This window comes from Dendrobates tinctorius, unplaced genomic scaffold (assembly GCF_039654945.1).
Source record: "Dendrobates tinctorius isolate UK_male_01 unplaced genomic scaffold, ASM3965494v1 ptg000023l, whole genome shotgun sequence".
In the NCBI taxonomy this organism is placed as follows: domain Eukaryota; kingdom Metazoa; phylum Chordata; class Amphibia; order Anura; family Dendrobatidae; genus Dendrobates; species Dendrobates tinctorius.
The window spans coordinates 7,612,808-7,635,855 of record NW_027361691.1 but is presented as its reverse complement, the minus strand read 5'-3'; the positions used below and the strand labels follow the sequence as shown (position 1 = coordinate 7,635,855).

At 46.6% G+C, this 23,048-nt stretch overlaps 1 protein-coding gene across 12 annotated transcripts in view; it reads left to right on the top strand.

The window, feature by feature from the left end:
• The window catches only part of PICALM (phosphatidylinositol binding clathrin assembly protein), a 99,956-nt gene that overhangs the window by 59,822 nt on the left and 17,086 nt on the right, over positions 1-23,048 (top strand). For all 12 annotated transcript variants that reach the window (XM_073569225.1, XM_073569233.1, XM_073569231.1 and 9 more), the window contains one exon: positions 21,078-21,188. In XM_073569225.1, coding sequence (XP_073425326.1) covers positions 21,078-21,188 — 111 coding nt within the window. The remainder of the gene's footprint in view (positions 1-21,077; positions 21,189-23,048) is intronic.

Here is a 23,048-nt window from a genome sequence, read left to right as displayed (position 1 = left end):
GGTCCGCCCATCAAGGACAGGAACCTACAGACAAAAGAGCGGCACCTCTCCTCCGCCCCCAGTTGGGTTCCTGTCCTTGACGGGTGAACCACGGCAGCAAGAGCGCAGCGCTTACCGGGAGGTGAAGATCCGGGACCGCCCCGTCCGCGGTCAGACAGCGGGAAGGCCCCTGTCGCGGCGGGGTCGGTTGCCGAAGCCGCCACCGCTGCAGCTGAGGGGCTGTCCAGGGTGAGTGGGCGGGGAGGACCGGGCCGCCGCTCCGGGAGGAGTAGGGGCCGAGGGACGCCGGATAGGGGCAGCGCTGGGTACACAGGTGTACCAAGATGGCGCTGCCCCGGAAGTAGAATGAGGAACTTCCGGGTCCCCGCGGTCGGCACATGCGCAGTACGCACTCCCCGGGGGAAGAGCGGTGCAGGCCGGGAAGACAGGTGACGCCAGGGCGGCTTATTCAAATTGGGAACGCTAAAGCAGCCTCAGAGCTGGAAGCGTTCAGGCGCGATGGATAGCGACCAGCATGAGGAGCTACAGCAGCCTAAGCAGCAGCAGCAGCAGCAACAAAGGCAGCATCACCAGCGCCGCCAAAAGGATAAAGACGGACGGGGGAGCAGGTCCAGCAGCCACTCCACGCAGCAGTCTACTGCAAGGAGCAAGTCACCTGCCGTGGATCGCCCAGTGAGGGATTTGGATCCACTTCCAGAACTGGTACCTGCAACCGCGCATGAGGGGTAAGTGGATCTTCGTGAATGTTCCCCATTGTAATAGACTTCTTTCCCTTATCAGGGAAAGAAGAAAGAAAAGACCAAGAACAGGGAATGCCCCACCTGTGGGAAACCATTACCAACGCCCTGGGAGAAAAAATTGTGTGACTCCTGTATACAGGAGGTCCTCGGCGGTGAAACCCCGGATCATGCCGCAGACCTAAGGGCGGTAATCCGCGCAGAAATTCAGAGTGCCCTTTCATCCAGAAAACGGGAAAGGAAGGGAAGGAAGGGGGACGTGGTGATAGAGTCCCAATCAGACAGCTTATCGTCAGGGGAAGTCACCTCCCATACTGTAAATACCGACTCGTCATCCTCCGATGAGGAGACGGAAGGTCGTCATTGTTTCCCTCTGGACGAAGTGGATGCCTTAGTAAAGGCGGTAAGATCCACTATGGGGGTGGAAGAACCCCGGACTGATAGATCAGTCCAGGACATTATGTTCGGGGGACTGAGTCAAAAAAAACGGAAGGTATTTCCGTTAAATAAGAACGTCCAAGGCCTCATAGATAAAGAATGGGAAAAACCGGATAGGAAAAGCTCCACAGTTCCTTCCATCAAAAGGAAGTACCCATTTGAGGAGGAAGCATCCACATCATGGGATAAGGCCCCCAAACTAGATGTGGCGATAGCCAAAGCTTCAAGAAAGTTTGCACTCCCCTTTGAAGATATGGGTACCCTGAAAGACCCGTTAGATAAAAAAGCGGATACCCTACTTAAGGGCACCTGGGAATCAGCAGGGGGAAACATCAGGCCGGCGGTAGCGGCAACCTGTACCTCCAGAGCTCTTATGGTATGGATAGACCAATTGGAGAGACAGATAAGGGAAGGGGTTCCCAGAGATAAAATCCTGGAATCCATGCCAATGATAAGAGGGGCGGCAGCCTACCTGGCCGACTCTTCGGCTGATTCGATAAGATTGTCATCTAAAACAGCAGCCTTGTCGAATGCAGCTAGACGAGCTTTATGGTTAAAATGTTGGCCTGGGGATCTCCAGACAAAAATAAAATTATGCGCCATTCCCTGTGAAGGAAAATTCCTCTTCGGGGAAACCTTGGATGACATCCTCGAAAAGGCAGGCGACAAAAAGAAAGGCTTCCCAAACCTAGGACCTGTGACCGCCACAGGCTTTAAACGGTCCTTTCGGAACAAAAAGTTCTTCCAGAGGAGACCCCCGAGAGACCAAAAATGGGAAGACAGAAGAAGGGACAGGGGGTTCATCTTCGGTAACTCGTCCCGGGATAAAAAACCCGCCAAGTGACTGTGGGCCCAGGGTGGGAGGGAGACTAAGGTTTTTCCTCCCAGCCTGGGAGAAAATATCCAACAATCCCTGGCTGATAAATCTTGTAAGATCGGGATTAAGGATAAACTTTTATTCTCTCCCGCCGCAAAAATACATAATTACCCCGATAAGGTCGTCAAAAAACGAACAGGACGCCCTCGAAAAGGAGGTTCTGAGTATGTTGGACAAAAAAGTCCTACAGGAGGTTCCCCCACAGGAGAGAGGCAGGGGGTTCTACTCGCCTCTCTTCCTGGTAACCAAACCAGACGGCACCTTCCGCACCATCATAAATTTAAAAAGACTGAATTGCTATATCAAGAACGAAAAATTCAAGATGGAATCGATCAAATCGACCATCAAAATTCTCTTTCCGCAATGCTTTATGGTGGTCCTAGACCTCAGCGATGCCTACTACCATGTCCCCATTCACAAAGAATCCAGGCAATACCTCAGGCTAGCAGTCTCGATAGCAGGAGAAATAAGAGAATTCCAATACAAGGCCCTGCCATTTGGGATCTCAGTGGCTCCACGGGTCTTTACGAAATTGGTGGCAGAGATGATGGCTCACATAAGAGAACAGGATGTTCTGATAGTGCCTTATTTGGACGACTTTTTAATAGCGAGCAACTCAGGCCAGAAATGCACAGAACAGAGGGACCGAGTGATGAGCACTCTAAAAAACCTCGGGTGGCTTCTGAACCTGAAAAAGTCAAGGCTGGAACCAGAGAGAGTCCAGGAGTTCCTAGGCCTGACACTGGATTCAAACATCCAAGTGTGTTACTTGCCAGATCACAAAAGGGACAGAATTATTCATATAGTACAAAAAGCGAGGCAAAACCCCTCTATGACACTAAGACGAGCAATGTCCCTGTTAGGGTCCCTCTCTGCATGCTTGCCGGCGGTCCAGTGGGCACAAATACATATGAGGGATCTGCAATGGGATATCCTGACCAACCAGCGGACCTTAGGAGACCACTTGGAACATCATATTACGCTAGGTTCAAAAACTATTCTTTCCCTAGCCTGGTGGGAGGACAAAAACAACTTGTCCAAAGGGATCCCCTGGGAGGCCAAAATCACACATGTAATTACCACCGACGCCAGTCCTGTGGGTTGGGGAGCACACATGGGCATCAGCGTGGCTCAAGGGGGATGGAGAAGTCAAGAACTAAAAGCCTCCTCGAATCAAAAAGAACTGCTAGCAGTAAATTATGCCTTGAGTCACTTTTTGCCAGCATTAAAAGGCCATCATGTCCGGATATTCTCGGACAACCGAGTAACAGTGGCCTATATAAACCACCAGGGGGGAACCAGGTCCAGAACGCTAATGGAGGCATCCTTCGAGATATTCGGGTTGGCAGAGAAAAACTTACTGTCCCTATCGGCGCTACATATACGGGGAGTAGAGAACCAAACGGCAGACTTTCTGAGCCGTACCCAACTACATCAGGGGGAGTGGGCTCTAAATCAGTCCGTTTTTCAGAAGATTGTGGAAATGTGGGGAACCCCAGACATAGACTTATTTGCAGACCACAAAAACAAAAAAGTGGAAACATTCTGTTCTCTAAATCCCAAAGGGAATCCTCACACCCTGGACGCATTTATGCTCCCATGGACACGGGGTTTACTGTATGCCTTCCCACCGACCATTCTCCTTCCGGCGGTGATAAGGAAAGTCAGGGAAGAGGGGGCTCGGGTAATACTTATAGCCCCTTTCTGGCCAAAAAGAACATGGTTTTCATGGCTCAGAATAATGTCAGTAACCGACCCCTGGGTTCTACCAGATCTCCCCGACCTTCTATCGCAGGGCCCTGTGCTACACCCCCAAGCAGTGAACCTCCATTTAACAGCATGGAATTTGAAAGGTCACTGCTGAGGGGGAAAGGATTTTCAGAAAATCTAATTTCCACGTTACAAAAAAGTAGAAAACCAGTTACAATCAAAGCCTATGGTAGAACCTGGAGAAAATTCCTATCCAGTTCGGGGGCAAAGGTTCAGGATGGAATACAAATGGATAAAATCCTGGAATTCCTCCAAAGGGGGTTAGAACAGGGACTAGCGACTAACACACTGAGGGTACAGGTAGCGGCCCTGGGCGCCCTCTATAATCAGGAGGTAGCGAGCGACCCTTGGGTGGCACGGTTTATGAGGGCCGCAGCCAGGTCTAGACCAATAGCTACCCAGAAAGTACCATCATGGGATCTGAACTTAGTGTTGTCAGCCCTAACAGGACCCCCATTCGAGCCTATTCAGTCAGCTCCACTAAAGACCCTATCATTAAAAACGATACTGCTAGTGGCCCTAACATCGGCCCGCAGAGTAAGTGACATTCAAGCCTTATCGGCAATACCCCCATTCATTAAAATTATGGAGGATAGAATTATATTGAAACCTGACCCTGCATATTTGCCCAAGGTAGCAACACACTTCCATAGATCACAGGAGGTAGTCCTTCCTTCCTTCTGCCCAAACCCTACGAATAGAGTAGAGGAGAAATTTCACACATTAGATGTGAAGAGGTGCTTAGTGCATTACCTAGAGGCCACCAAGGGATGTAGGAAGGAAGGATCTCTCTTTGTGTGTTTCCAGGGACCTCGTAAGGGGCTCGGGGCGTCCAAAAGTACCCTGGCAAGATGGATAAGAGACGCGATTGCCCTGGCATACTCATGCAGCGGGAATACCATCCCGGAGGGTCTAAAAGCCCACTCTACAAGAGCAATGGCGACCTCATGGGCAGAAAGATCAGAGGTATCGATAGAACAGATCTGTAAGGCGGCCACCTGGTCAACACCTTCTACCTTTTTCAAACACTATCGCCTAGATCTAGCCTCTGCGTCTGACCTGACCTTCGGGAGAAGGGTCCTTCAGGCGGTGGTCCCTCCCTAAGCTACCAATCTCTGAAATTCTCTCCGTGGTGCTGTCATGGGTGAGGGAGAATAGCTTAGTTACTCACCGATAACGGTGTTTCTCGGAACCCATGACAGCACCCGCTTAATTCCCCCCCTTTTTTCACGTGTTCGGTGAGCACGATTTAATGTGTGTAGAGTGTGTTCTTAGTCACGAGGTTTCTCTATAAGTATGCAAATTATAATGTTATGTATATACTTTTGTTATTAACTAACCGGGAGACCCTCTGATGCTCTGTAACCAACTGGGGGCGGAGGAGAGGTGCCGCTCTTTTGTCTGTAGGTTCCTGTCCTTGATGGGCGGACCCCCTCTCTCCGTGGTGCTGTCATGGGTTCCGAGAAACACCGTTATCGGTGAGTAACTAAGCTATTCCTATCCTGTCTAGTCAGTGTGGGCCCCATCGTTTGCTCAGTCTATTTTTCTCCCTGGGTTTGTGTTTTCATCTTGTCTCACTGACAATATATGTTTGGGGGCTATCTATTCCTTTGGAGTCTGCTCCGGGGCAGTTTAGATTTCCCCTTTCTTGCTTTAGGCATAGTTAGCTCTCCGGCTGTGCCGAGGCGTCTAGGATCATCGTAGGTACGCTCCACGGCTACTGCTAGTTGTGTGGATAGGATCAGGGGTCTGCAATCAGCTTAGTTACCAACCTCTCTGGTTTTCTGTGGCTTAGCCTGGCCTGCTCTCCTCCTCGGCAACCCAATCATAACAGAATCACCAGCCTAACCGCAGACTCTAGGGTACTCAAAAGAAGAAAAGAATTGTAAAAGAAAAAAGTGTCAGAATTTTTTTATATATTTTTTTTCTCTGGGGCCGTAGGAGGATTTTTTTTCTTTAATGGAGATTAAGCAATTGTCTGATCGTGTTGAGCAGCTCGCTGCTGAAGTGCGGGGAATTTCCGCCAATCTCGCTCAGTCATCTGCTGTTGAACCAAAAATCCCTACTCCTGATGTGTTTTCTGGGGATCGGTCTAAATTTTTGAATTTTAAGAATAATTGTAAACTATTTCTTGCCGTGAGCCTAACTCATCGGGGAGCTCTGTGCAGCAGGTTAAAATTGTCATCTCCTTGCTGCGCGGCGATCCCCAGGATTGGGCTTTTTCTCTGACACCCGGAGATCCTATTCTGACTAATGTGGACGCATTTTTTCAAGCCTTGGGGTTGTTGTATGATGAACCTAATGCTGTTGATCAAGCTGAGAAAACCATGTTGGCATTGAACCAGGGTCAGGATTCTGCAGAGTTATACTGTCAAAATTCTGAAAGTTGGCGGTCCTTACTACATGGAATGCCTTAGCAGCTCTCTTTCGGAAGGGTTTATCAGAAACCGTAAAAGATGTTATGGTGGGATTTCCTGTTCCCTCTAGTCTTGATTGTTATTGGCCATTCAAGTTGATCGGCGTTTACATGAACGTAAAACTACACGAGAGGCGGTGCCGCCTTTTGAACGAACGTCTGAACCCATGCAATGTGATAGGGTTTTGTCTAGGGCACAACGTCAGGAGTTTAGAGGACGTAATAAGCTGTGTTTTCTGTGGGGACGCCTCTCATACTATTTGTCTGCCCTAAACGAGAAAAGCGTTTTGCTCACACATTTGCTGTGGGCAGTGTACAGCCTAAGTTCATTTTGGCAATTACTCTGATCTGTTCCTTATCTACATTTTCCGCTAACGCTTTTGTAGATTCAGGAGCAGCTTTGAATCTGATGGATTTAGACTTTGCTAAACGTTGTGGTTTTCCCATGATACCCCTGCGGACTCTTATCCTTTTGAGGGGTATTGATGCTACTCCTTTGGCGGAGAATAAACCCCAGTTTTGGACCCAGGTGATAATGCGGGTCGACCTGGACCACCAAGAAAATTGTAAATTTTTGGTGTTGCACAATTTGCATGATACTATTGTTCTGAGTATTCCCTGGTTGCAAACCCATAATCCTGTTTAGGATTGGAAATCTGTGTCTGTGGTGAGTTGGGGTTGTCAGTGTGTTCTTAGTAGAGAAAGAACACCGTGAGCACAACTCAAGATGGTGCTAAGTTTAGGTTCCCAAACCGTTAAAGCAGCAAATATGAACCTAGCACTCAACTTAAAGGTATTTGTAAGGCGGTTTATTGTAGTACACGAAAAAAGACGTTTCGGTCAATGTGACCTTCAGTTACGTGTGGTATATAGATTGTGTAGAGCTTATAGGCATCTATCAGAGAGGACGATGGTGCTTTAGGCATTGAGGAGAAAGATCTCTCTAAGGAAATGAGCTTGTCAGTATATAGGAGAGGGGCAAACGTGCCTCCAGATGCGGTGTCCACAAAAGAGACCAGACGGTATACTTAATAATCTTTATTATACTGGTGGTTACGTAGAAACCAATAAAAACAATGTGCAGTTATAGGGACGACTTTACAAAAATTGTAAGATAAAATTTGGACCCAATTACATATGACTCATATTCTAATATGCATACCTCATATATTATAAAGTGAAAACTTTCCAAAAAATATATATAATGTATTGTAAAAAAGTGCATGTGCATACCAATATAAATAAGATGAAACACAACTAATTTAATAAATGACTGCCATATAAAGTGCAGTGTGCGTTGTGCAAAAAGGGGAATACACCAAGTGGTGTTTTATCATATTAACAAAAAAGCCACTGGTAAATTAATAAGTCACTGCTGCATAAAGTGCATCTACACAGAAACAACCATATATAATCATATCATAATCATATCATGTCAAAAAATGAGTGATTCAAAAAATCACTGCCATGTAAAGTGCAGTGTGCATGTGCAAAGAATTAACATACGCATTTATAAGAAAACCACAGTGACTATTTTTATAAGGTGCAAAAACAATTAGAAGATTGCATAAATGGATCATGTACCTTTTTAAGGGTTACCACGTCCCTGTAATGCGCACCTCTTTTGGTTGATGGGTCATATGGTTGGTTGGTCTTTTTAGCAGCTGAGGTGTGCAGTATGAGGTTCTGTGGAACAGTATGAGGTTCCGACACCCCCCCCCCCCCTCCCTCCCTAGATTTGATCCTGGCTACGCCCAGCTGAGAAAATTCAGTGTGTGTATGTATATATATGTGTGTATGTATGTGTATATATATATGTATATATACACTCACTGGCCACTTTATTAGGTACACCATGCTAGTAAGGGGTTGGACCCCCTTTTGCCTTCAGAACTGCCTCAATTCTTCGTGGCAGAGATTCAACAAGGTGCTGGAAGCATTCCTCAGAGATTTTGGACCATATTGACATGATGGCATCACACAGTTGGCGCAGATTTGTCGGCTGCACATCCCTGATGCGAATCTCCCGTTCCACCACATCCCAAAGATGCTCTATTGGATTGAGATCTGGTGACTGAGGAGGCCATTTGAGTACAGTAAACTCATTGTCATGTTCAAGAAACCAATCTGAGATGATTCGAGCTTTATGACATGGCGCATTATCCTGCTGAAAGTAGCCATCAGATGTTGGGTACATTGTGGTCATAAAGGGATGGACATGGTCAGCAACAATACTCAGGTAGGCTGTGGCGTTGCAACGATGCTCAATTTGTACCAAGGGGCCCAAAGAGTGCCCAGAAAAAATTCCCCACACCATGACACCACCACCACCAGCCTGAACCGTTGATACAAGGCAGGATGGATCCATGCTTTCATGTTGTTTACGCCAAATTCTGACCCTACCATCCGAATGTCGCAGCAGAAATCGAGACTCATCAGACCAGGCAACGTTTTTCCAATCTTCTACTGTCCAATTTCGATGAGCTTGTGCAAATTGTAGCCTCAGTTTCCTGTTCTTAGCTGAGAGGAGTGGTACCCAGTGTGGTCTTCTGCTGCTGTAGCCCATCTGCCTCAAAGTTCGACGCACTGTGCGTTCAGAGATGCTCTTCTGCCTACCTTGGTTGTAACGGGTGGCAATTTGAGTCACTGTTGCCTTTCTATCAGCTCGAACCAGTCTGCCCATTCTCCTCTGACCTCTGGCATCAACATGGCATTTCCGGCCACAGAACTGCCGCTCACTGGATTTTTTTTCTTTTTCGGACCATTCTCTGTAAACCCTAGAGATGGTTGTGCGTGAAAATCCCAGTAGATCAGCAGTTTCTGAAATTCTCAGACCAGCCCTTTTGGCACCAACAATCATGCCACGTTCAAAGGCACTCAAATCACCTTTCTTCCCCATACTGATGCTCGGTTTGAACTGCAGGAGATTGTCTTGACCATGTCTACATGCCTAAATGCACTGAGTTGCCGCCATGTGATTGGCTGATTAGAAATTAAGTCTTAACACACAGTTGGACAGGTGTACCTAATAAAGTGGCCAGTGAGTGTATATGTATATATATATATATATATATATATATATATATATATATATATATATATATATATATATATATATATATATATATGTGTGTGTATATATATATATATATGTATGTGTATATATATATATATACAGCTGTTTCATACTTTTTTGTTAATGATATAATTCCACATGTGTTAATTCATAGTTTTGATGCCTTCAGAGTGAATCTACAGTTTTCATAGTCATGAAAATAAAGAAAACTCTTTGAATGAAAAGGTGTGCCAAAATTTGTGTGTATGTGTGTGTGTATATATATATATATATATATATATATATATATATATATATATATACACACAAATTTTGGCACACCTTTTCATTCAAAGAGTTTTCTTTATTTTCATGACTATGAAAACTGTAGATTCACTCTGAAGGCATCAAAACTATGAATTAACACATGTGGAATTATATCATTAACAAAAAAGTATGAAACAGCTGAAAAAAGTCTTATATTCTAGGTTCTTCAAAGTAGCCACCTTTTGCTTTGATTACTGCTTTGCACACTCTTGGCATTCTCTTGATGAGCTTCAAGAGGTAGTCACCAGAAATGGTTTTCACTTCACAGGTGTGCCCTGTCAGGTTTAATAAGTGGGATTTCTTGCCTTATAAATGGGGTTGGGACCATCAGTTGTGTTGTGCAGAAGTCTGGTGGATACACAGCTGATAGTCCTACTGAGTAGACTGTTAAAATTTGTAGTATGGCAAGAAAAAAAGCAGCTAAGGCTACTTTCACACTTGCGTTTTTTTGCTGCGCGTTTTTTGCGCACACAAACGCATGGAAAAAATGCATCATGCGTTTGCCTTTTTTGCGGGTTTTGGTGCGTTTAAAAAAAACCGCATGCGTTTTTTTGAGCATACGTGCGCATTAGAATGCGCACGTATGCACACCCATAGTCTAATGGGTGTTTTGCTGTAAAAAAAACGCATTGCGTGCGCATGCGTTTTTTTGGGGCAAGTCGGACGCACAAAAAATGCAACAGGATGCATTTTGTGCGCCCGAGCGCACTACAAAAAAACGCATGCGCATACAAACGCATGTGTATGCGCAACCATCTTAAAGTATAGGGAAAAAAACGCAAGTGTGAACGCAGCCTAAGTAAAGAAAAACGAGTGGTCATCATTACTTTAAGAAATGAAGGTCAGTCAGTCCGAAAAATTGGGAAAACTGTCCCCAAGTGTAGTGGCAAAAACCATCAAGCGCTACAAAGAAACTGGCTCACACGAGGACCTCTCCAGAAAAGGAAGACCAAGAGTCGCCTCTGCTGCGGAGGATAAGTTCATCCGAGTCACCCGCCTCAGAAATCGCAGGTTAACAGCAGCTCAGATTAGAGACCAGGTCAATGCCACACAGAGTTCTAGCAGCAGACACATCTCTACAACAACTGTTAAGAGGAGACTTTGCAGCAGGCCTTCATGGTAGAATAGCTGCTAGGAAACCACTGCTAAGGACAGGCAACAAGCAGAAGAGACTTGTTTGGGGTAAAGAGCACAAGGAATGGACATTAGACCAGTGGAAATCTGTGCTTTGGTCTGATGAGTCCAAATTTGAGATCTTTGGTTCCAACCACCGTGTCTTTGTGCGACGCAGAAAAGGTGAACGGATGGACTCTACATGCCTGGTTCCCACCGAGAACATGAAGGAGGTGTGGGGGTGCTTTGCTGGTGACACTGTGAATTTATTCAAAATTGAAGGCATACTGAACCAGCATGGCTACCACAGTATGCTGGTTCAGTATGCCTTCAGTTGGACCATTTATTTTTCTACAGGACAATGACCCCAAACACACCTCCAGGCTGTGTAAGGGCCATTTGACCAAGAAGGAGAGTGATGGGGTGCTACGCCTCCACAGTCACCAGACCTGAACCCAATCGGGATGGTTTGGGGTGAGCTGGACCGCAGTAGTGCTAAGCATCTCTGGGAACTCCTTCAAGACTGTTGGAAGACCATTTCCGGTGACTACCTCTTGAAGCTCATCATGAGAATGCCAAGAGTGTGCAAAGCAGTAATCAAAGCAAAAGGTGGCTACTTTGAAGAACCTAGAATATAAGACATATTTTCAGTTGTTTCACACTTTTTTGTTAATTATATAATTACACGTGTTAATTCATAGTTTTGATGCCTTCAGAGTGAATCTATAATTTTCATAGTCATGAAAATAAAGAAAACTCTTTGAGAAGGTGTGTCCAAACTTTTGGGCTGTACTGTATATATGTAATCGATATTACACAGTGTATTACATTTACAATTTATTACTGTTTTTTTGTGTTCTAAAGTTGTATTCCAATAATTATATGTTATGTTCTAAATATCTTGATTATTGTGTCATAAAAATGATTAAATGTCTGATGTTCACATTGTACTACAATAAATTTTTCACTTAAATATAAGCAATATATGTCGGAGTCATTGTAAGGGAAATTGAGGAGTCTGAGTCGCAGGTTTGGCTTACCGACTCCACAGCCCTGGGACTCCAAACCCTGTTCTCGTTTTAGTGGGTTGTTGATGCCCCTGCCGGTGCCCAAGAGGCCATGGACCCATATCTCAATGGATTTTATTTCGGATCTTCCTGTCTCTCAGAGATTGACTGTTATCTGGGTGATTTCTGATAGATTTTCTAAGATGATCCATCTTGTACCACTCCCAAAGTTGCCATCTTCTTCTGAGTTGGTGCCCTTGTTTTTATAACAGGTGGTTCGGTTGCACGGGATTCCTGAGAACGTTGTCGGACAGAGGAGTCCAGTTTGTTTCCAGATTTTGGAGAGCTTTGCTGTTCCAAACTGGGAATTCAGTTATCTTTCTCCTCTGCATTTCATCCTCAGACCAATGGGCAGACTGAGAGAACAAACCAGACTTTGGAGTCCTATTTGAGATGTTTCATACAGGATGACTGGGTCTCATTTTTGCCCTTGGCCGAATTCTTGCTAAACAATAGAGCTAGTTCTGCCACTTTGATGTCGCCCTTTTTCTGTAACTTTGGGTTTCATCCTCGATTTTCATCAGGGCAAGTGGAATCTTTGACCTGCCCAAGTGTGGACACTGGTAGAGAGAATGCAGCAGATTGGGACCAAGTGGTGGATAAGTTGTCCCGCTCTCAGAAAAGAGCCCAACGGTTTTCCAACCGGCATAGGACCATTGGTCCCCGGCTTAAAGTTGGTGATGTGGTTTGGTTGTCGTCAAAGAATATTCCTATGAAGGTTGCGTCTCCAAAGTTCAAGCCAAGATTCATTGGACCTTTAAAAGATATTGGAGCTTCTTAATCCTGTTTCTTTTCGATTGGCTCTTCCAGTTAAGTTTAAGATCATAAATCTTTGTTGAAGAGGTTTGTGGAGTCGGTAGTTCCTATGGCGGCGCCTCCTGACCCAGTATTGGTTAAAGGCAATGTGGAATATGAGGTAGAGAAAATATTGGATTCACGTTTGGCTAGACGGAGACTCCAGTACTTGGTTAAATGGGAGGGTTATGGCCAGGAGGTTAATTCTTGGGTCTCTGCTTCTGACATTCATGCTGAAAGATTGGTTCGTGCTTTTCACCGGGCCCATCCTGATCGGCCTGGTGGCGTGAATGAGGGTTCGGTGACCCCTCCTCAAGGGGGGTACTGTTGTGAATTCACTTTCTGGCCTACCTCTGGTTACTGCTGAAGGTGGTAGAGCTGGTCAGGTTGACGGAGGGGTTGCAAGTTCTCTTTATTCGGTCGTCCATGACAGCACCACCTGAGAGAGGGGATCCGCCCTTTTAGGAACAGGAAACCTACAGATACAAAAAGGTGGCACCTCTCCCACGCATCAGTTGGTTTCCTGTTCCTAGAGGACAGGACTCTCTACAGATCGTCCGTCATGGAGTCGTCATGGATTGAATACCCAGGCCGGCTGACCGACCCAGGTAGCGAGGGGGTCTCCTACCTCAGTCAGTGCGGGGTCCCTGGAAGCGCCACGGTGGGGCCGGGTAGGTCACCACGGCAGTGGACGAAGCAGGTGGAGCAGGGGTCCGGTGGATGCCGTCTCCGAAAACGCCGGCACCTGGTATGTATGCCCTGGGTTCCTGCTGCGCTCCCCCAGGCCCGGTCCTCCCGGTCGATACTGGCCCCTGGCGGCGGTCATGGCGGCGTGGGGCTAGGAGGCATCCCGTGCAGGGGCGCTGTGCGGCTCCTTCGCGCGCGCTCCCGCAGGGCTCTGGTGACCGGCGGAAGTGATGCGGCGGAAGGGGCGGAGCGAAAGCGCCGATACCGGAAGTCGAGTGCCGGCCGGCCTCCGACTCGCGCCGTGGGTGCACGCCGGTCCAGGGGTCGCGCGGCGGCTGCGGGGGGGGGGGTGTGTGCCGGAGCATGGAGGAGGGAGTGCCAAGGATCCCGGGTGGGTGGTGCTATGGCCGAATACCTGCTGACCCGGACACCAGGAGGCCATATAAGGCAGATGGGGACGCCGCTGGGGTGCTTCCGGAGGCCCCAGCGATGGATACGACGGAAGCCCCTTTACACCAGCAGGACGAGGCGCAGGAGCGCCCGCAAAACAGGCCACGACAAAACCGCATACGAGTGGCCAGCAGAAGAAGCAGAGACGAACTAGCGACCAAAGCCGCGAAAGTTCCTCCAGAAAGGATCCCCCTGCCTCCCTCCGTGATCCGGTACCTGCTTCATCTGCATGGGTAAGAGATCCCCGTGAATGTACCCTGATGCAGTGTTCCCTTATGTTTTTTGCAGGGGAAGAAAGCTACAGGAAAACAGAAGCACAGGGAATGTGCCCTCTGTAGTTCCCCCCTACCAAATGGCCACACTAAAAAGTTATGCCAGCCATGCATACGGCAGACGGTAGGGGTTAATAAAGACGGAGTCCAGGGGTAGATGGTCAGGCCCTTATACTCTCCCCCGTTTATGCAGGTAGCGGAAGAGACACCTGACTTCACTTCAAACCTGAGAGAGATGATCAGGGCAGAAATGAAACTCTTACCGCAAAGTGAACCGTCTAGAAGAGAGACTAGTGGTTCAGGCTCGAAGGCCTCAGTCGCCCCTAGGAAAGGTGACAACTCCTCGGCCTCCTCGTCGTCTTCCTCGGATGAAGACTCTAGCCGGTTCTGCTTCCCCTTAGACCAGATGGACAAATTAGTGAAAGCAATACGGTCCACCATGGGGGTAGCGGACAAAAAACTGGAACTCTCGGCACAGGACATAATGTTCGGGGGTCTAGACCCCAAAAAACGCAAAGCTTTTCCATTAAACGATAAGGTCCAGAGCCTAATTGACAGAGAATGGAAGAGACCGGAAAAAAGGGGCACCATGCCACCAGCCTTTAAGCGGAGATACCCCTTTGATAACACGGTAGTAAACAGATGGGATAAAGCCCCGAAACTAGACGCAGCAGTAGCCAAAGCGTCTAAAAAATCCGCCATACCATTTGACGATATGGCCTCCTTGAAAGACCCGCTAGATAAAAAAGCAGATTCTTTTCTTAAAGGGACATGGGAGATGTCAGCAGGCGCATTAAGACCAGCAGTAGCTGCCACCTGTACAGCCAGATCCATGATGGTCTGGCTAGATCAGCTGGATTCCGAGCTAAAAAACGGAGCTTCAAGAACATCTATTCGGAAAAGTTTGCCGATCCTTCAGAATGCCGCGGCGTTTTTAGCCGGCGCTTCAGCAGACTCTGCAAGAATGGCGGCTAAAGCCGCGGGTCTATCTAATGCAGCGCGAAGAGCGCTCTGGTTAAAATGCTGGCCGGGAGATATTCAAGCCCGGTCCCGTCTCTGTTCCATTCCTTGCGAGGGGGAGTACCTATTCGGCCCCGTCTTGGACGAATTGTTAGAGAAAGCTGGAGATGACAAAAAGAAATTTCCCAGTCTCCCGAACCCCTCTTACAGACGCCCTTTTACCAGGATAGGTTTTTTCCGGAGAAGGCCGTCCAGAGATCAGGGCAGATGGGATGAGAAGAGAAGGAAAGGTACAGGATTCATGTTTGGGGGGGGCGCCAGGAAGGTCCAGCTCGGGATACGAAAAAGCCGCCCCAATGACTAGTTGCCCCGGTAGGAGGGAGACTAGCTGCCTTCTACCCATCCTGGTCTCTGATCTCTAATAGCAGCTGGATATTGGGGATAATAGCCGTGGGACTACGACTAGAGTTTTCTAGGGTCCCCCTTGATCAATTTAAAATCACCCCACTCAGGTCTTCTGCTTCAGAACAAGCTGCCCTGGAGGCCGAGGTTTATGACCTGTGCGCCAAGAAAGTCCTAATAGAGGTCCCAGAGGGAGAATGGGGGAAAGGATTCTACTCCCCTCTGTTCCTGGTCCGCAAGCCAGACAGCTCCTTTAGGACAATAATAAACCTTAAGGCCCTCAACAAGTTTCTGGTCATACGTCCGTTTAAAATGGAAACAATTAAATCTGCAATAAAATTGCTGTTCCAAAACTGCTTTATGGTGGTGTTAGATTTAAAAGACGCATACTACCATATACCCATCCATGCAGGCCATCAGCGGTTTCTCAGAGTGGCGGTTCAGTTGGATGGGTCAATTCGACATTTCCAATATGCGGCCCTCCCCTTTGGAGTGGCAGTCGCTCCCCGAGTGTTTACTAAGGTGATAGCGGAGGTCATGGCCCATCTACGTGAATCAGACATTCTGGTGATCCCCCTACCTGGACGATTTTCTTATTGTAGGCAAAACGGCGAGTCATTGTTTACAACAGCTACAAAAAGCAATGTCTGCCCTAGAACGGATAGGATGGTTGCTGAACGTCAAAAAATCTCGGTTGCAACCAATGATAGTCCAACAGTTCTTGGGCCTAACCCTAGATTCTGAAAAACAGGAATGCCGTCTGCCTCCGGAGAAGCTTGTTCGCCTCCATTATCAGATCCTGAACGCCTCCAATAACCCCACTATGTCCCTCAGGAAAGCCATGTCCCTTCTAGGCTCTCTCTCGGCCTGTATCCCGGCAGTCCAGTGGGCCCAGTTTCATGCAAGGAAACTACAGGGCGAGGTCTTATTACATCGAAAGGTCCTTGGGGGTTACTTGGAGGGTCAGCTAACCTTGTCCCGTAACACAAGGGAGTCCCTAGAGTGGTGGTTGGACAAGGATAATTTGTCTAAAGGGGTGCCCTGGGAGTATAAGGTAACACGCATAGTCACCACGGATGCTAGTCCTTCCGGTTGGGGAGCTCATATGGGTGAAATGTTAGTCCAGGACCAATGGCAACATCATCAGTTAGGAATGTCATCTAACCTAAAAGAATTGACAGCAGTAGAGCAGACGGCTAAAAAGCTCCTTGTGTATCTACAGGGCCATCACGTACGGGTGTTCTCCGACAATCAGGTCACCGTGGCATATATCAATCACCAAGACGGGACCCGTTCCAGACCCCTGATGATTGTAGCAGAGCGGTTGTTCCAACTAGCAGAACAATACTTTCTATCTTTAATAGCGTTGCATATAAAAGGAAGAGACAACATCACGGCAGACTTTTTAAGCCGCAATCAGCTAAAGCAAGGGGAATGGTCCCTAAACACCTCCATATTCAATCTGATTGTTCAAAAGTGGGGATATCCAGAGGTAGACCTCTTCGCCACCAGAGACAACAGGAAATTGAAACAATTCTGCTCCCTAAATCCCAGAGAGAATCCTCTGGCGGTAGATGCCTTCCTGATAAAGTGGGACTTCAGACTAGCCTATGCCTTCCCTCCCCTATCTCTTCTACCCCTGGTGATGAGGAAAATCAGGAAAGACAGAGCGAGGGTTATAGTTATCGCTCCATTTTGGCCCAGGAGAGCATGGTTCTCATGCCTCAGGACCATGTCGGTGTCCGATCCTTGGGTTCTGCCAGACATCCCGGATCTCCTGTCCCAGGGCCCAGTCTTCCATCCTCAGGTAGCTGGCCTACATCTGACGGCGTGGAGTTTGAACGGTCATTATTAGAAGAGAAGGGCTTCTCCTCAGACTTAATTAACACCCTACTCAAGAGTAGGAAAATCATTACCACAAAAATTTGTTAGAATTTGGAAAAAATTCCTCCAAAGCTCAGGAGTAGTCGCTGGGGATTCAGCACCTATATTTCAGATATTAGAATTCCTACAAAAAGGTCTGGACATGGGGCTCTCTACCAGTACCCTTAAAGTACAAGTGTCAGCCCTGGGGGCCCTTTTTAGCTGTAACATCGCTGGTAATTATTGGATAAGCAGGTTCATTAAGGCGGCAGGTAGATCCAGGCCAATAATGAAGGATAGATTCATGCCGTGGGACTTGAACCTAGTCCTCACTGCTATGACAGAAACCCCATTCGAACCTATCTCGTCGGCTTCCCTAAAAAACCTGTCCCTCAAAGTAGCCTTCCTGGTAGCTCTAACATCAGCCCGCAGAATAAGCGATATCCAGGCTTTTATCTAGGTGTCCTCCTTATTTACAGTTCAAAGAGGATAGGGTGATACTTAGACCTGATCAGCATACTTGCCGAAGGTAGTTTCTAGTTTCCATAGGACACAGGAAATAGTTCTCCCATCCTTCCTCCCTAATCCAACTAACGAGAAGGAAAAGAAACTACACACCCTGGATGTCAGGAGAGGCCTCATAGAATATCTGACAGTCACCGATCCCTGGAAGAAAGATAATGCCCTATTTATCTCTCACCAAGGCCCCAGGAAAGGTTGTAGGGCATCAAAAAATACACTAGCCAGATGGATTAGAGAGGCGATTTCAATAGCATACACCTCAAAGGGCAGGTCGCCACCCGGGAAGCTGAGGGCGCATTCCACCAGGGCCATGGCGACCTCATGGGCCGAAAGATCAGAAGTCTCCATTGACCAGATATGTAAGGCGGCTACTTGGTCCTCTCCGAGCACCTTTTATAGTCATTATAGGCTAGACCTGGGTGCTTCTACAGACCTCTCTTTTGGTATAAGGGTGCTGCAGGCTGTAGTCCCTCCCTAAAGCTGATATTACTCTCTGTAAATCTCTCAGGTGGTGCTGTCATGGACGACCGAATAAAGTCTTAGTTACTCACCGGTTAACGGTATTTTTCGGAGTCCATGACAGCACCCGTATATTCCCTCCCTTTAGTTTAATTTGGGTGTTCACGTCTCCTCTTGTATATGCTCACTGGTGATTAAAGTTTGTAATTGTAAAGAATACTGTACATAAACCATGCATTAACCTTGAAAGTCCTCTTGTGCTCTGTAATCCAACTGATGCGTGGGAGAGGTGCCACCTTTTTGTATCTGTATGTTTCCTGTTCCTAAAAGGGTGGATCCCCTCTCTCAGGTGGTGCTGTCATGGACTCCGAAAAATACCGTTAACCGGTGAGTAACTAAAACTTTCTGGGCTTCCTCTGGTGGTTACTGGAGGTAATGGAGCTGATCTGATTAACAGAGGCTTGCCACCTGATAATGATGATGACGATTGGAGATCTGGGGTTTCTGACTGGATTTAAGACTGCCGACTCCCTCTATCCCTGCTGGTCATTTTTTCCTGCCTCCTGAGGTCTTAGTTTCTAGCTCAGTCCCTGCATGCTCAGCTATGTGTTCTTTTGCTATTCTGTTCACATTTGATCTGGTTTTGTCTATTTCAGTTTTGTGTGGGTCAGCCAGCTCTGGCTGGGGCTGTGCTGAATCACCATCCATATGTTACTGCTTGTGCCAGTTTGTTTTTTTTCCTCATTAGATTGGCCTCTTTTTGCTCTGCTTTCAGAATATACCAGAGTGCTGATATAGTGGGCGAAGTCGTGCAACTTCAGTATTTTTGCCTTAGACGTGTTGGACTTTTTTTGCACGGTTTTTTGCATGATTGCAGACAGTGTCTTTCCTTTCCTGTCCTGTCTAGTCAGTGTGGGCCCCATCGTTTGCTCAGTCTCTTTTCCTACCTGCGTTTGTGTTTTCATCTTGTCTCACCGACAATATATGTTTGGGGGCTATCTATTCCTTTGGGGTCTGCTCTGGGGTAGTTTAGATTTCCCCTTTCTTGCTTTAGGCTTAGTTAGCTCTCCGGCTGTGCCGAGGCGTCTAGGATCATCGTAGGCTCGCTCCACGGCTACTGCTAGTAGTGTGGTTTTCTGTGGCTTAGCTTGGGCTTGCTCTCCTCGGTGACCCAGTCATAACAGATCACCCTCACTGTTAAAAAGTTTTTTCTAATATCTAATCTGTGTCTCCTCCCATTCAGTCTCATCCCATTGCTTCTAGTCTTACCTTATGCAAATGAGAATAAAGATGATCCTTCTACAATGTGACAGCCCTTCAGATATTTGTAGACAGCTATTAAGTCTCCTCTCAGTCTTCTATTTTGCAAGCTAAACATTCCCAATTCCTGTAACCGTTCCTCATAGGACATGGTTTGCAGACCGGTCACCATTCTGGTCGCTCTTTTCTGAACTTGCTCTAGTTTGTTGATGTGTTTTTATAAAATGTGGTGCTCAAAGCTGAACACAGTATTCCAGATGAGGTCTGTCCAAAGAGGCGTAGAGGGCAGTAATGACTTCACGTGATCTAGACTGTATGCTTCTGTTAATACATCCCAGAATTGTATTTGCCTTTTTTGCTGCTGCATCACACTGTTGACTCATGTTTAGTCTGTGATCTATTAGTATACCCAAGTCTTTTTCACATGTGCTGTTGCATAGCCCTATTCCTCCCATTCTGTATATGCTTTTTTCATTTTTATTGCCCAGATGTAGTACTTGGCATTTTTCCATGTTAAAAACCATTCTGTTAGTTTCTGCCCACTGCTCCAGTTAATTTACATCTTTTTGCATCTTCTCTTCTTCTCTAGTATTAGATATCCCTCCTAGCTATTAGCTATCCTAGTAAGACACGGAACAGTGAGGAGGATAGTATTCATCCAAGATTGAGTGGGGGTCAATTAATAATCCCCTAAAACCAACTGCCCGTTCAGCCTCCCATTCTTTTACTGGGTGAATGCCCAATTGTTGGCAGCTGCTCCCGTCTTCCTGATGTGTGAAGAGAAGATAGCGAGCAAATTGTCTGTCTGTGAATGAGATCTGGCAGAGGTTCAGCCCGGCTGAATACACTGAATAGATCATCCCGCCTCCGCTAAGAAAACACTGGAGTTTCCGTGACTCCGATGGCACAGCTGCCTCCACATTCACTGCCTCAGTGGGACAACCCCACGGTGGTGTGGGACCTGCAACCTACACCTCAGACCGTCATGGTATTTTGGTGAAATGGGTGGAGGACGCCTTTTTAGATCCAGTAACCTGTCCTAATAATGTTATAGCTTTAATACACCGGGCAATCTGTTCAGTCTAGGACTAGCTTGGGTTTTCAGCCCCTGAAGGTGTTTGATCACAGTATATTTAAAATTGCGAGAGTTTGGAAGTTTTCAAAAACTTTCCGTGCTCTTATGATACAGTGGGTAGGTCTCTATCTCGTACACAGGATGTCAATCTCTTATAGGATCTAATGTCCCATACTGGATGTTATCTGCTGCCGCCTGACTTCCCACTTGCCCCGGGGGTGCAGTGCGCTCCTGAAGATTGACAGTATGGACCGGTGGCATTGAGCTCTCCTGTGCTGTGAGTAGAGGCAGCTTGGCCTCCACAGCATTGGGGAGGAACAGGAGAACCGAAGCTGGTAGATAACGGTAATAAATTGCAAAGTTACTTATTCTTACAAGCACCGTGCAACTTTACCCCTTTAATTTCCCTCGTTAGGCATTGTTGGGACTAGAAAAGTGATCCCTGGCATCTGCGTACAGTAAACGTGTGAGGCCTATGGTAAGCAAGTCTCCCCCGGAGGATATGTCATCTGCTCGTCTTTGTGTCTTTCAGGGTTTCCACCTTCTCTTGCTGTTCAACCACAGACCTCCGGTGGCCTTAATGTCGACTTTGATTCAGTTTTCGGCAACAAGTCTCCCACCAACATCAATGTAGATCCAACTGGTAAGAAATCCAGCAACTACGAGCTGCACCTGATAAAAGGCCTACTACACAGTTCTTGTGTGTATCCGTTGGCTCGTGCGCTGCCGGCTCTGCCCTAAAGTAATCCCACGTTCCTTCAATTCTCGATATAAAGTCGTCCCACCAATAAAATGGTCTGCAATTAATGTGAGAGCAAAGTTTTGCCTTCAAGAGGTCATTATATTTTATTGTCCATTTTCACAACCAAATATCCAGGGTACCTAAATGTTAATTTTTTTTGCACAGTAGTCTGTTTCCTTAGTAACAGACTACAAACAAACCCGGTGTATCCCCTTGTCACTGTATATTACTTGCTAGCACACCGGTTGAATGCTGGGCGTAGGAGCATGGTCAGACTGGGGTTTATGCAGCCTACGTATCAGCACATTTAATGGTGATCGCCAGAGTTATGCAAGGACCCGCTGAATTTAAAGGACAACACGTCGTATAGCCCCTTCCCGATATGTCGTCATATATTCGGTGCTTAGAGCTGAATCCACTCCACACACTGCAGGTGATGGCTATAATATACAGCCAGCAGCTGGGATCGGAGCTAGCTCTGATCCCTGCTGTATAACTATTGTGATGAAGCTGTATGTCACTGACAGCATTTAAGTGGCTAAATGGGAAAACATTCATCTGACAGTGTACTGGAGCGGACTAAAATGTTAAAGTAAAAAAAAATTTGATTAAATATTTTAAAACATAAAAGCCTGAAAAGTTTTTACGCTTTAATTTTATTTTGAAAAAAATTGTAAAACGGTGTAAAGAAAGTTAAAGTAAACTAATTTTTTAAAATAAGTTATAATAAATACATGCATTTGTATATTAAAATTGTCATTATATTTCTGTTTTTATTTTTGAATATTTACATAATTTATTACTTTTTCACCCCTCCAGTCCATTGTAAAAAATAAATATATACTGTGTGTAATATATATATATATATATATATATATATATATATATATATATATATATATATATATACACACATACTGCTCAAAAAAATAAAGGTAACACTCAAGACTTTCAAATAACACATCCTAGGTCTGAATGAATGAAATATTCTCATTGAATAATTTGTTCTGTACAAAGTTGAATATGCTGACAACAAAATCACACAAGAATCATCAATGGAAATCCAATTTATTAACCAATGGAGGCCTGGATTTGGAGTCGCGCACACAAGATTAAAGTGGAACATAATGTCCTTAAAACAAGTCAAAATGATGCTCAGTATTGTGTGTGGCCTCCACATGCCTGTATGACCTCCCTACTGTACAACGCTTGGGCATGCTCCTGATGAGGTGGCAGATGGTCTCCTGAGGGATCTCTTCGCAGACCTGGACTAAAGCATCCGCCAACTCCTGGACAGTCTGTGGTGCGAGACATGGTGTCCCAGATGTGCTCAATCGGATTCAGGTCTGGGGAACGGGCGGGCCAGTCCATAGCTCCAATGCCTTCATCTTGCAGGAACTGCTGACACACTCCAGCCACATGAGGTCTGACATTGTCCTGCATTAGGAGGAACCTAGGGCCAACCGCACCAGCATATGGTCTCACAAGGCGTCTTGAGGATCTCATCTCGGTACCTAATGGCAGTCAGGCTACTTCTGGCGAGCACATGGAGGGCTGTGCTGCCCTCCAAAGAAATGCCACCCCACACCATTACTGACCCACTGCCAAACCAGTCATGCTGAAGGATGTTGCAGTCAGATCGCTCTCCACGGCGTCTCCAGACTGTCACATCTGTCACGTGCTCAGTATGAACCTGCTTTGATCTGTGAAGAGCACAGGGTGCCAGTGGCGAATTTGCCAAACCGGGTGTTCTGTGGCAAA